The sequence below is a fragment of the Ascaphus truei genome, chromosome 2, assembly GCF_040206685.1.
Source record: "Ascaphus truei isolate aAscTru1 chromosome 2, aAscTru1.hap1, whole genome shotgun sequence".
NCBI classification, from domain to species: Eukaryota; Metazoa; Chordata; class Amphibia; order Anura; family Ascaphidae; genus Ascaphus; species Ascaphus truei.
The window spans coordinates 173,412,689-173,427,607 of record NC_134484.1 but is presented as its reverse complement, the minus strand read 5'-3'; the positions used below and the strand labels follow the sequence as shown (position 1 = coordinate 173,427,607).

The 14,919-nt window shown below is 43.0% G+C and overlaps 1 protein-coding gene across 5 annotated transcripts in view; it reads right to left on the bottom strand.

The window, feature by feature from the left end:
* Nucleotides 1-14,919, bottom strand: part of KIAA0319 (KIAA0319 ortholog) — an 87,450-nt gene that overhangs the window by 16,234 nt on the left and 56,297 nt on the right. For 3 of the 5 annotated variants that reach the window (XM_075585580.1, XM_075585579.1, XM_075585582.1), the window contains 3 exons: nt 14,328-14,487; nt 8,399-8,541; nt 2,661-2,783 (listed from right to left, as the gene is read on the bottom strand). In XM_075585580.1, the coding sequence (XP_075441695.1) occupies nt 2,661-2,783; nt 8,399-8,541; nt 14,328-14,487 (426 nt within the window). The remainder of the gene's footprint in view (nt 1-2,660; nt 2,784-8,398; nt 8,542-14,327; nt 14,488-14,919) is intronic. The other 2 variants (XR_012799098.1, XM_075585581.1) reach the window with 2 other exon arrangements.

The following is a 14,919-nucleotide window of genomic DNA, read 5'->3' as shown; positions in this document are numbered from 1 at the left end:
TGGCAACGGGACGCTGACGTCATGGCGTCACGCAGTGTCACGTTACCATGGCAATGTGGCCATTTTGAATAGTGCTTCAGGAGAAAAACATGATTTTAAAGATCAAGACGGAGAATGCCGGGGGGACACCGCCGCAGGTAAGCAGTCTACAGCGGCCACAATGCCCTTTCCTGGGAGCCGCAGTGTTCGCGCCCCCCTCTCCCGGTAGCGCGGTGTCAAATGACTTCGTGGGTCATGTGAAGTCACGTGGTCATGGCGACGGGGGATGTCACATGACCCTGCGGCGTCATTTGACACCGCGTTGCCATGGCGACGCGTCGCCGAAGACCCGGCTGGCAGCAGGTAAGTGAGTTACAGAGGCCTCATGCCTCCCCCGGCATTTAATTTAAATGTTGTGGGGAAGAGTGCGGGGCCTCTGTAACCGCCCGCACCCCCCCATGAAATTCTCCCCCCTCCCAGTTTGCTCACCGCTGTTCTAAAGGTTCCAGAACCTTTTACAATATCTATGTCTGTTTACTTTTCTCCGGATTAATACACTAGCTGGATGTTCTACATTTTTATAATAATCCCCGTACTTCTGTATTTCTTAGCCTAGCCTAGGCCCCAACTACTCTGAAAAATTCAGGGTTTCTGATCCGTTTGGCTTTACTTTGTAATGTAAAATTGGTTGCAATAACTTTTGTGTCCTTTGTATTGAAACCCAGGTTATGTGTGAAAATGACACATTAAGCAAAGCAGGTTGTTGCAATGTGATCTGGCATTATATGCCATTGATTAGTATGGTAAATAATGCTTAGTGAATATCCCCCATAGATCTTGATGTATTCCTACATATCCAAAAGGACACAATACACAAAGCTGCACATAGACTATTAAGCCAGGCATAATTAACCCTATTTTGCAATCTTTTTGGGCTAGAGGCAAACAGAGCTAAATTGACGTTCACAATGTCATACGAAGAAGTGATGCATCAATTAGCATATACTGTACTTCTCATGTTAGGTCAATCCGGCTGTCTTTGGACCAACATTTTTTTTATGACTAGACTACACTGTAGAAATGCCAATGGGAGGCAAATGTGCGTTATATTGGTTTGATGCCAATGTGATAGTATTTTAAAAGTGTAGTGAAGGGCACTTCAGCTGGCAGCCCGCAAAGAGCTTTCATGTGCCCCTTGGTCTGTTTGCTTCTGCTTATTTCATGCTAGTTGCTTGGGAGCTAAGTGCAGTTTTAACACCGAAACTGAATTATAAGTTAAGGTAATGTAAATATATATGGTGCAGATGTTATAAATGCTTGCACAATGTTGATATATAATAGTCTTTAATTGCATCTAAAATGGCATTTTGTATTGTATTGTATGTCTTTATTTATATAGCGCCATTAATGTACATAGCGCTTCACAGTAGTAATACATGGGGTAATCAAATAAATAACAGATAATATAAATAACAGATCATGGGAATAAGTGCTTTAGACATAAAAGTAACATTTCGGAAGAGGAGTCCCTGCCCCGAGGAGCTTACAGTCTAATTGGTAGGTAGAACGTACAGAGACAGTAGGAGGGAGTTCTGGTAAGTGCGTCTGCAGGGGGCCAAGCTTTATGTATCGTGTTCAGAATATCCACAGTGCTATTCATATGCTTCTTTAAGCAAGTGTGTCTTAAGGTGGGTCTTAAAGGTGGATAGAGAGGGTGCTAGTCGGGTACTGAGGGGAAGGGCATTCCAGAGGTGTGGGGCAGAAAGTGAGAAAGGTTTAAGGCGGGAGAGGGCTTTAGATACAAAGAGGGTAGAAAGAAGACATCCTTGAGAAGAACGCAACAGTCTGGATGGTGCATAACGAGAAATTAGGGATGAGATGTAAGGAGGGGCAGAAGAGTGTAAAGCTTTAAAAGTGAGGAGAAAAATGGAATGTGAGATGCGGGATTTGATCGGAAGCCAGGAGAGGGATTTCATGAGGGGAGATGCTGAGACAGATCTAGGAAAGAGTAGAGTGATTCTGGCAGCAGCGTTTAGGATAGATTGTAGGGGAGACAGGTGAGAGGCAGGAAGGCCGGACAGCAGGAGGTTACAGTAATCAAGACGGGAGAGAATGAGGGCCTGAGTCAGAGTTTTAGCAGTCGAGCAACAGAGGAAAGGGCGTATCTTTGTTATATTGCGGAGGAAAAAGCGACAAGTTTTAGAAATGTTTTGAATGTGAGGGGCGAATGTGAGAGAGGAGTCGAGTGTGACCCCTAGGCAGCGTGCTTGTTCTACTGGGTGAATGATTGTAGTTCCAACAGTAATGTGGAAGGAGGTAGTAGGGCCAGGTTTGGGAGGAAGTATGAGGAGCTCTGTTTTAGCCATGTTGAGTTTAAGGCGGCGGAGGGCCATCCAGGATGATATAGCAGAGAGACATTCAGAAACTTTGGTTTGTACAGCAGGTGTAAGGACAGGTGTTGAAAAGTATATTTGTGTGTCGTCGGCATAGAGGTGATAATTAAACCCAAAAGATGTTATTAGGTCACCTAGAGAGAGTGTGTACAGAGAAAAGAGAAGAGGTCCCAGGATGCAATACATGTGTGGCCTTCGGCGCCCAAATGTTTTCTTACCTGGTCCTGTTGGGAAACTAGTTGAAGAACCATGGTGTAATCGAATAGGTATAAGGCTGTAATAACTCACCGCAGTTACTCTCTCCCTCCCTGAAGTACCGCTGAATCAAGTTCTCCATCCAAAATGGATAGCAAAGGCAGGATTTGGTGATGGGATCACAGTGCCCATGGCCAGAACATTTCAAAAGGCAAACTAATGAAAAGATAAATAAGATATTTGACATATTGTTTACACAAGAGGTTTTTCAAACAGGTGAATGGACCTAGTTTGCATATGAAAAGGATTTTTTGTCCCAAAAACCTTGTCTGGATCAGGGCCTTGAGCCAAGGGTCGAAAACCATTGATTCAGACTTCAGTGGGTTGATCATTCTACAATCCAAGAATACACAACTGTTGCCCCCTTTAGGACTACTATTTTGCTTAATGAGTTAACTGTGTGGACTCACACAGGTTTCTTCCCTCCCCATCATGTATTGTAGGAGGACTATGCAAGGGGGATTGCCACTCCTTATGTCTTTTGACCAGTGATGTTACCATTGGGAGATAGAATGGTGTGTATATTTAACTCCACCTAATGTTCTAGAAACAGGCTCATCAGAGTTCTGACTGGGGTGCTCACTGTGAGTCCTGTAAATAGGATTTTGTGTGTGTGTGTATAGTAAGTGTATTAAGTAGTGTCCTGTCACCATTTGTGGTTTTCATTTAGGTACATGCCATTTAAGTAAGCGCTAGTAGTAAGGATCCAATATCATTCTCACTATTGAAAAGGAGGAAGCATGTTCTTGATAGGAGTTCTCGACATAGTTACTCCAGAGCCTCTTTAGATTTGTTTCTTTAATATTACATATTTTGACACACAATTCCTTACTATAACTTATATATTTTAGGGCTCTGCCCTCTTCCACTGCTCGTTTACTCACAGTATTATAGACTTGGGCCATAGCATGCAGGATAGACATTAACTGTAGTTAGAGGGCACCTAGGGGGACCTGGCTCCCAGCATTCGTGACCCTACATGACAACTTTTTCAGGACGGCTTCATTTAATTAGAAGGAACCATTTGGGGTTTCAATATACAATGTATAGAAGTGTATATATAGTTCACAATAATATATTGTGTTTATAATGTATTGTTTTATCCACAACAATGAGATACTGCTTTAAAGAAATATTACAAATCCCACAGCACTCACAATGTCCATCTCATAATACAGACCTCTTCTTTTTGTCATTATGAAACTAATAACATAACCAGGTATAACATGTCTCAATATAGCATGGTCAGTGACAGTGAAGTACAGTATGAAATCAAGAATTTAAAAAGTACATAATGAAGACCTCTCGCCACTACATTCACATCTATGGTATATGGGGTTGTAAGAAAAAAACAGATTGTCATTTATTACTTTTTTTATGCAAAGGTTTGTCATGAATGTATGGTTCTTAACATTTCTTTTCTCGTAAGGGACTAAAGGTTGGATTAGACAGAGAAGCATTAACGTGAGGAAACGCCCTGGGCTGTCTTAGGTAAAGATGCAGCACCTCCAACACTTCCGGTATAATTCAGCTACTGTTTGTGAAAATAACGTGTGCATTGAAAGTAATGTCAGCTTCTACATGGTTGGTGCAATTCCAGTTACACCAAATGTTTTTAATGTTCATAAAGAACTAAACCATTACAAATTGTGATCTGAATTAAATGTCATCCCTATACAAGGCTCTGTGTTAATGGTGTGACTAAAAATGGTGGTGTATGGCTGAATAAATAATAAAATGATATTCTTGAAATCCAGGGGGAGAATATCGGCCGGAAGAGAATGGAAAAAAACCAACAACTAACTGTAGATGGTACAGCAATATAGAGATAAAGCGATAACTTGGCTCTATGGATATCCTACTTACAGGATTCCAATGGAAAACAGGCACTGGAATGTGGTCAGGATATGTGGATATGGTGAGCTTCTCTATGTGCTAGTCAGTGTAGCAGATGGTAGCACTCGAGAGAGAGAAAGAACAAATATTGCAGATCAGTATGATAAACTCAGCTTTATGACAATGGGTAAAAATGAACACTTACAATAGTGCTATAAAAAAGCGCAATGGATATAATCAAAGGTCGCGGTTCTCCTCAACGCGTTTCACCAACCTTGTGGGGCCTCTGGCTTCTTCAGCAGTAACCTACATCATACTCCTGAAGAAGCCAGAGACCCCACAAGGTTGGTGAAACGTGTTGAGAAGTTACGGAGCCAGTTGGACTAATTCTATGTTCGCGGAGGACTTTAGAGCCACGGAGAGAAGCCGGGGGAAGTGACGTCACGGAGGCGACGGCGCGACGAAGCACACCGCGAGGCTGACCGGCTGCACGCATCTTCCCTGCAGGGAGGTGGTGAGAACATCTGATGCACCGCGACCTTTGATTATATCCATTGCACTTTTTTATAGCACTATTGTAAGTGTTCATTTTTACCCATTGTCATAAAGCTGTGTTTATCCTACTGATTTGCACTATTTGTTCTTTCTCTCTCTCGATTGCTACCATCTTCTACACTGACTGACACATTGAGAAGCTCACCATATCCACATATCCTCACCACATTCCAGTGCCTGTTTTCCATTGGAATCCTGTAAGTAGGATATCCATAGAGCCAAGTTATCGCTTTATCTCTATATTGCTGTACCATCTACACGTAGTAGTTGTTTTTTTTCCATTCTCTTCCGGCCGATATGCTCACCCTGGATTTCAAGAATATCATTCAAGTTTTTGGAGCCAGTGAAGACAGGATCCACCAGAGGGTTTGAGCTGGTTATCAGTATCATCTTTTATTGCACATGTTTACCACAATACTCATTTTAGTAATTATACTGTAGTTAGCGCCTTTTGTCACTATCACGCATTCATTCTGAATAAATTATAAACTCATAAGTAAATCTGACGGGACTATACAAGAAACCAACATTCACCTGGAACATTGTATACACTATTACAAAATACTTTTTTTTTACCATGTGCGTCCAATAGTTTCTCCATGTTTGGACCATAGCACTGTTCATGATTACCTAACTAAACTCTCCAGACATTTCTATTGGAGTGGAGATGCTGCTGCTGCTGCATTTAAGGTTTCTCGTTAATTGTGGTCGCGGCCCAGATGGATTAACACTGCGGGGGGTCCCAGTCAGAAGCATGGACCCCCCCGCAGCGAGATCGCAGCAGACACTGCCCCCCAGTGCCAGAGACTTTTGATTTTTCGTCTGCGGCGCTGCGGACAGTACGTCTTGCTACATCTGTATATACAATTTAGTTTTAATGTTGGTCACACTGATTTATTTTAGATTTCTATCATCTGTCTACATTTTGGTAACTTTAGTGGATGTTTAGCTGTACTTTCCTTTAAGTTTGCTTATGTTATGATCTCACCATTGCTTCTTCTGGCTGTTAGTAGCCACTGATGGTGATGATTCACTGCTAAACTCATCTTTGCGTACAATTGTTTACTTGGCAACACAAGAGGTTTGGTGCAACTGCTTTATTCATGTGGCATCTTAAGCTGTGGGGTATACAACGTTAGGGGGTGGTATTGATTCCTTTGAATCTTGATAGAGGACCATGCACAGGCCGAAAACGTCTACACTGTATATACAATATTCCATGTGAGTGCTAGTTTCTTACCGTCTCACCACCAGTGAACTACACTGAATTACTGTGCAATCGTGGTAGCTTAATAAAATCTATAATAATAAAAGAACGTGTGTGTGTGTGTGTCGGTGCCATAGCTCCAAGACCATGAAAGCAAGAGACCTGAAACTTTGCATGCATTCCAAGGGGACTCTAGGGGTCTGCACCAGGGTTTTATTTTTTTACCTCAACACATGAATTCTATTAATTGTATGAGTTATTAAAATGCTCTACGTATAAAAGCCAGTTGGTGTTGTACCTAGATATGGGCGAATCCACCAAAACCCGTTTCCCGGATTTTCGCTGATGTTACCCCCAAAATCCGCTTTGCGGTTTAAAGTCCACGAATGGATTTGGGCTGTTTCAATCCACGCGGATTCATCAAAATCCGCCATTGGATACAACCTCCGGACGGATTTGAAGAATTCAACCCGCGGATTCTGCAAACCATTGGTGGATTCTTAAGAATTTGCCAATGGATTGCTGAATCCGTGGATTGGGTTCTACAAATCCATCCACGGGTTGCGGAATCCACGGATTGTATTGGTAATAATAATAAAAAATCAGCAAAATGCGAATTGCCCTTTTTGACACTGATCCGTTGAAATCCACGGACCACGGGAACCGTCCGATCCGCTGCGGATCCAAATTTGTCCCATCTCTAGTTGTACCTGATGTTATATCTGACACCTGCACATAGCCTAGTGACAGAAAGGGAGAGTCAGAGTTCTAAAGCAAATGAAGAGAGAATAAGTCCATTGACATGAGAGGAGAAAGCAAGAATAGCGGAGGAGAGGCGGAAAGAATGTGGGACATCATAAGGTACTAAAGGAAAGATGCAGTGGGGAGAAGGATGGGAAAGAATATCAACTGAATGTATCTTATATTTAAATGCAGGGGGGAGGAGAGAAAGAAGGAGGAAAGGGAGAGAAGGTGGGTGAGAGAGAAAGAGAGAAAAGGGGGATGGGGCGAGAGAAGGGAATGGAGGAGAAGGGGGATGGGAAAAGAGAAAAGGGAAGGGTGGAGATAGAAAAGGGAAGAGAGAGAGAAGGTGGGGAAAGAAAAATGTAACGGAAGTACTGCATGTTGCTACTGAAGTTTTTAATTAAACAAATTCCAATCCGTCAATTAGACTACGTTTTATGGTTGGGGTGCAGCCTCACTCGGTGGAAGGTGGGAATCTTGATCGGGTTAATGTTGTCACCATTATCGATTGATTCACAGTTTAGATTCTGCAATGGGGGTGAATAAAAAAAGATGACTCCAGAGTACTGCAACCTGTGCAAAGCTGGGGACCTTAGCTAGTAAATAATAAAAGAGAGAGTCTCTCTGTCAGAGCCATAGCTCCAAGGCCATTGTAAGCATACAAAGCTTACACAAAAGTATAACATAATGCATCAATAACATTAAAAATAATAATAATAGAGCATCAGGGGAGGAACTAGTCACTGGTGCACTGTGGTGTGTCGGGTCCTTTCTGTGGAGCAGGTCCTTACAGGGCGGTGAAGACGGACAGAGCCCACCCCAGTCATTACGGAAGTTCGGCCGTTGGGGCCTAACTTCCATGTTCGGACCACCTGATGGGCTCCCTCAGCCGCTGCCGGTTTAGGTCCTGCACCACAGGTAGGACCCGCAGAGGGGGTGGGGAGAGAGGGAGGCCTGTAGAAATGCAAGAACGCCGTTCCGGTTTGCTGAAATAAGTGGGAGGACAGGCCCCTAAAGGTAGTGGGCCCTGGTGCAGACGAACTGGCTGCACATATGGTAGTTCTGCCTCTGTAGAGCATTATATAGATAAGTAGAGGCACACCAATTGCCAAAAATGGGAAACAGTATAGAAATACTGGTGCAGAATAACCCATCAAAGCCCCAATGTTCCAACTGAGGCCATAGACATACAGTAGTATATCACACAAAAGATGGAGGCACACAGTTTTAGATGCAAAAAAGATTGCTGAGACTTTACTCCATGCTTGTAGCAGACCAAATTACGTTTTGGGGACACAGCCCCTTCCTCAGATAATTGTCACACGGGTGGCAATCTTTTTTGCAACTAATACTGTGTGCCTCCATCTTTTATGTGATAGGCTCTGTAAAGCATGTATTGTCTTTCAAATATGATTTTATTCAAACGTACCAGCGGTGTCCACCCTGAGGACTTTGTAGAGCAGGAAGTCTGCCTTTTCCTTTAATAGTTGATCTTGCAGAGTCCTTGTTACATCTGCTGCTTTTCTTATTTTAAGAGGATAACCATTTTGGACATAAAATAGGATTACAGTACTGTCATGGGAAGATATTAAACATTCAGTATTAATAAAATACATTGCATGCAATATATATATACAGTATATACACACATATATAATTAAGATATACTGTATGTATATTGAATATTCTGTCTATTTTTCATGGTTAAGACAAGGGTTTAAAATCTGCCATTATTTCTCTTAACTAGGTTAACACATAAAAACAAAAGGTATACTGTATGCATGTACATAAAGGTTACAGAGGTCAAATTATAACTGGAATGAGGCTGTTCGAAAAATAGATAAGAGGGTGGTAATTAATGGTAACAATTTTACACTTAAATATTCTAGCTTAGAATTTTGGTAAATCTGTTTTGCCCCTTATTCAATACTTTGTGAATCTGCCTTTCCCTGCACAGGTAAGCAGCTGACACCATACTGAATAAGGGGTTAAATGTAGCCAAATGAAAACAAGTCTGAAAAATGAAAATCACAGATTAATGAACAAATAAAAAATGGAATATCACCAAATAAAAAATAAAAAAATTAAATCACAAATTAAACACAGCTTTAATTTTGATCTTTTGACATGTTGGTTTTCCCATAAACTAATTGTGTTTTCCTGGTTTCCCCCTCTGCCTTATTAAAGTTTGCTACTGTAACCCCCCTTTAGGATTACTAGGGCCTTTAGGTGTTAACTTTGTGGACTAACACAAAGTAACGCCCCTTGTCTATCATATGGCGCTGGGGCCCCACCCCCTTTTTGCCTGAATACAGTGACATATAATAAAAAGGGGGTGGGGGGCGGGGGGAAGCTTACGAAGCGGGATCTCATTGTGAATAGTTATGCAAGCCCTATGTATAGGATAGGTTCCCCATCCTCTTTATTATTTTCAATTAGGGAAAGTACCACGTGTAGTTAGAGTCCCACCAAGATGGTCTGGCATTACTCTCAAGATACCGTGAGCGACAGGCTAAAGCAAGAGGGCACTTCACAAGCCACAGTCCCAAGGTATAGTGGGACCTCCCCACAGGCGGGTTCCTTACTGGCTCTCACCCAGAAGGCCACGCAGTGGCACGCCGCCCTGATGAGTGGGGGACGATCCCAGAGGAGTAGTACTAGGCCCGCCTGGGGCTCCATGGATATGGAGTAGCAACAGTTCTATATATCAGAGGAATTCTACTAGCAGACCACACTATATAAAGCCTCAGCACCTTCCTAGCGGGCCAAATGGGGGCAGCTAGGGAAGCCATGCAAACAGCATAAGCCAAAGAAACTTTTCTGAAATACAAGAGGACCTCTATATATCATATGTCAGACTGTGTATGCCAGATAATAAACTGCTGTTTTGAATGAACAAAGTTCCTGGTGCCCATCATTGTATACCAACGCGCAGCCTGCATGAGGCCTGCGCCATGAATAAGGTAATGTATCCTGAGCATCACTAACACCGATATCGATGTAAACTTCTTAGGAGACAGGCAGGGGGGGTTACACTACTAATCTATGTATTTACATATGTCACCATACTGTAATTCCCTTTAGTGAATGAACCCTACATTCCACTGTATTTGTGTCACCAAATGATTAGGGTAATATTAACAAGGCCCTCATAAATGTAAGTTTAGTGTGTTAAATATTGCCTATTGAATAGAGATGGACGGACTGGTCCGAAACCCCTTCCTGGAGTTTTTAGCCAAAATTCAATCACCGAATACAATCACCCACACTAAAATATATCTGCGGATTGGGTACAAAGAAAAATCTGAGCTGATGCATCCTAATATGCCATTAATCCATTCTGCCCAGATTATTTTTCTATCACTAAAAGTATGTCCTGTGGATTCTGAATTTTAACGTATCAGCCAAAGGGCAAGGGAGAGGAGGAGGAATTCCACATTAGTAGTCTCTCTCTCTGTTAACTGACGGTTGTTTGCAGGACACTACGTCGGATAAGCAAGGGCCGTGCGTGTGCGTGTGTGCGTGTGTGCGTGCGTGCGTGCGTGCGTGCGTGCGTGTGTGCGTGTGTGCCTTTCTCCAACTAAATTAGGGAGAGATGCCTGTGCTGAACAAGAAGCCCACCTGAGGTACCCTGGGAGATATGCAAAGTATATTTAAATGAGTCACATCACACACTGCCTAGAAGGCAGTCCATAAGAACTATGCTGTGTTAATAAGCCTAAGGCATCTAGTGACTGAACTGTGTCAGACCCAACAGGATTAGAACACACAACCTCTGTTACTCTGGGCATCAATTCAAGCAGTGTGAACTTGTAAGGGTTCCAGTCCAAGCTTTGGCTAGAACCCGCCCTTACCTGGCTGTTATGATTACTGGCAAGTAGAGATGAGAAGAGTAGAGCACCATCAAAAACAGGAGTCAGGAGAGGATCCAAATATCAAAAAGTCTTTAATGGAGTTAGTACAGCATAGGGAAAAACCTCCTGCGCGTTTCAAACATATTGTTCTTTGTCAAGGAGTAAAGAACTAGTGCAGATACATCCCTTTAAATACCCAGCTGATCCGCCTCCGTTTCGCGCCAAAAGTATGTGGTGACGTCATGACGCAACATCCCTGCGCAAGCGCATCAGAAGGAGATGCAGTCAGAGTCTCCTAACCCCTGGGCGGAGCGGCTACGGATCGCCATATGGGACAAAAAAGTGAAAGGCAAAGCTATAAGGAGACATAAACAAAGAGGAGGTGATCGTGTCAATCTGCTGGACCGGAGGGAAGCGTATTGGATCTTTATGCTCCAAACACGCTTCCCTTTAGGAATGAATTTAGATTGGAGTTGATTGCTGACATCATCTAGTGCAGGGGGGCGCAAACTTTTTTCCCTGCCCCCCCCTGACGGCTGTCCCCTCACTCCCGTGCCCCCCCCAACCCCAACTTACCCGCGCTCCGGCGTAATGACGTCACGTTGCCATAGCAACGTGAAGTCACATGACCTCGCAGCGTCATTTTGACGCCGCGTTGCCATGGCACCGCAGGGAGGAAGCCGCCGGAGCCACGGTAAGTTAGGTTTGCAGAGGCCCTGCAGCTCCCCCGGCACTTAATTTAAGTGCCTTCGGGAAGCGCGCGGGGCCTCTGTAAACCCCGCGCCCGCCGTCGGCAGTGTCGCGCCCCCCCTGGGGGTCGCGCCCCACAGTTTGCGCACCGCTGATCTAGTGTGTCATATTAGCCATTTTTGAGAGCATTTCCACTACTGTGTTTTGTTTTAATATTACTGCACTATGGTAGTTTTGTATATTTTCTCCTAGGTATTTTCGCTCCCCTGGTTTTTTCTTCATATGCATCTGTTTGGACCTTGAAACAGTCCTCCAAGGGTTTGAGTGTTTTTATCATCACCTTTTTGCACTGCACATTATTTTGATTTATTTGTCACTATATGTTCACTTTCACTGCTTAGAGGTTTATATAGTGTTAGAGCGCCATCTAGTGTATTTTTGTATATTTAAATGGATGTTTCTGCACTAGTTCTTTACTCCGTGACAAAGAACAAGACGTTCGAAACGCGTAGGAGGTTTTTCCCTATGCTGTACTAACTCCATTAAAGACTTTTTTTGATATTTGGATCCTCTCCTGACTCCTGTTTTTGACGGTGCTCTACTCTTCTCATCTCTACTTGGACTCTACCAGCAGAAGCACATCTTCCCTACAAGGAGGTGTTTGTGAGTTTATAGCCCTTATTGTTGCCTTTTTGCTCCCAATGAAATTGAGTGTGGTGAGTTTTCTCATTCACTTTCGGTTTTCAGGGATTTATGGCGTTATTTGGTTATATGGACTGACTCACTGATATGTCATACACCTACCTATGTTTTTGGGAATTATCTTTCATTCTATAGCTGGGTATTTGAGCATTTTGACAATGCTCTTTACTATGATTACTGGCATCCTGCTATATTGGCTGCACTTTTTCAAGAGCTTGAATAGCAGTCAGAGACTTCCAGCCCCTGCCTGAGCATTGTATATGTTCCCCTTTGTTCCTGGCTGCCCTGGGCTCTAGTTCCTGAGCCTTCTGTGTGGCTTGACAGTGCCTGGGTTTCTAGATGCCAGCCTGTTGCTGTGGCTTGCCTATCCCTGTGACTTCCCTGTTCCAGAGGCCAGCCTGTTGCTGTGGCTTGCCTATCCCTGTGACTTCCCTGTTCCAGAGGCCAGCCTGTTGCTGTGGCTTGCCTATCCCTGTGACTTCCCTGTTCCAGAGGCCAGCCTGTTGCTGTGGCTTGCCTATCCCTGTGGCTTTTCTGTTCATTTGGAATTCCTGTTGCTGACCCCAGACCGTGACCCCGACCTCGCTGCCTTCCGCCTGCCCTGACCTTTTGCCTGTCGCCTGGATTCTGTACCACTCCCACCAGCCCTGACCTCTGCCTGCTTACCGACTACGGATACTCTTACAGGACTCTGTCCCTGGGCTCTGGTCAGTTTATTTGCATCCCTACCTCAGCCCTGCGGGTCCATTTCCTGATTTGAGATGTACACAGTCACAGAACTAAACCAGCTGATGTCTAGCGTCACTGTCACAGCATATTTTGAGTGCTATCTCTCACTGAGTGCTCATACCTATACAAAGCCCTTTACCCTCTTCTGGGATAGATAACGATACCTAATAAGCAGTCTTCTGCCATGAGACACCTTCTGGTAATAGTACATTTATTGTAATAGGCTGAAATGTATTCCAGCATTGAAGGTGCCTTATGGAAGATTATGACCCACTGTCTTCATCCTTTATATTATTAAAATTACTAACTCAAGTCACCAGGTCACTTTGTTATATTACTTTATCTGCATTTGCTTTATATGTTGTGCTTCACCTTGTTTTTACTTGTGCGTGTTTTATTTAATCTCACCTGGTCTCAGTAACTCACCTGGCCTCAGTAACTCACCTGGCCTTAGTACAGATATTACTTTGTGCTTAAAGCCCTTTCAAGGTTACAATCAACAAAAGAGATATCCCTTCAAGATATGCTAGCAGACAGTTATTGTAGTGCTAGCCAGCAGCTGGTTTAGCTAACACTGCTAGAGCTGATGCCCAGAGTAGCAGTGGTGTGGGTTCTAGTTCCAGCTGGGTCTGACAGCAGTCCAGTAATTGTGTGGGATGGCACTCATTTAAATATATTTTGTCAAGCCATTAGCGCATCTCAGGTGTGCTACTTTTTTAGCACAGACAACACACACACATACAACCCCCCCCCCCTACCCACCTCTACTACAGGAAAGGAGCAGAGATGGAGTTCAGGTATTGCACTAAAACAAAGCATTAGTGCATAGGATACAATTATTTCTAGATACTCCCTGCAGTGTAACACAATGTCAAATAGAGAACAGGTTTTTAACATAACCAAGAGGAAGCAGATTATACAGTAGGTTGCATTTTGTATCCTGTAAAATAAACCTTCCTTAACTTTTTCGGTGATGAAGGGGCATGCAACAGGTTACAGGGCAAGGAGTTCTTTGTCTCAGTTAATCTACAGTATGTAAATGTACTTTCAATAATTGGCTTTCCTATCATTTCGTCAATAACTCCTGAATATTCTCTTACATACTTTTCTGTTTAATCCCTTTCGATTTATTTTTATCCTCTCTGACCCTCTTTCTTTTACAATTAAGAGTATAGTTCAACATAGTCCGGAGGGGCTGTTTGGGACATTATTGACCGAAAACTCCTGTTGACCTCAGTGCTACTTTGAACTACTGTATATTGAATTATCCCCTTTAATTTACAAAGTGACCACATTTAGGTAGGTCTAAATAATGACTTTTCTCATGTTAAAACCATAATTGCACTTTGCATGATAACGCATAAGCCAGTAACTGCAGAATACCTTAAATCAGAATGTGCTTGTATCTTCTGAACCTTGATACCGGAGTCTAGAACGTTAAGAAGGACTGCCAGCTGCCTGACCAGTGTGTCTTTCTGCTGTTCAGTCAACTGGCCAACTCCAACCTGTAAAATGAGTTCTACCAAATTTTGCCTTCTTCGATCTTTTAAAAGAGAGCACAGAAAAGCACTTCAAAATACATCAGTTGTTCCTCTACATTTTCCCAAGCATTGATATTCAAAGAACATGGCACCAAAACCTGCACCCCCTCCATCCCACTAACAACACATTCTGGAGTTGCAAGAAAGCATTACATATTGCTGTTCTTAATTGTTACTTAGAGACTCCTGTAGTTTCTTGCAAATTAGATTTCAGTGTACGTTTTTAACTTCTCTCCTCTTTCATAAAGCGAAGCAATGTTATTGGGATGCAAATGCATGTAGATTACAGTGGATCTATCCAGTGATATTGACATAAATGATTGGCAGGTGACTTCATAACGAAATATGTGAAGAGATAAATGAAATGCAATTTTTATGAAAAAGTAAGTGTATGTAGAATTGTGACTGTATGTGAATTATATTTTTTATAAAAT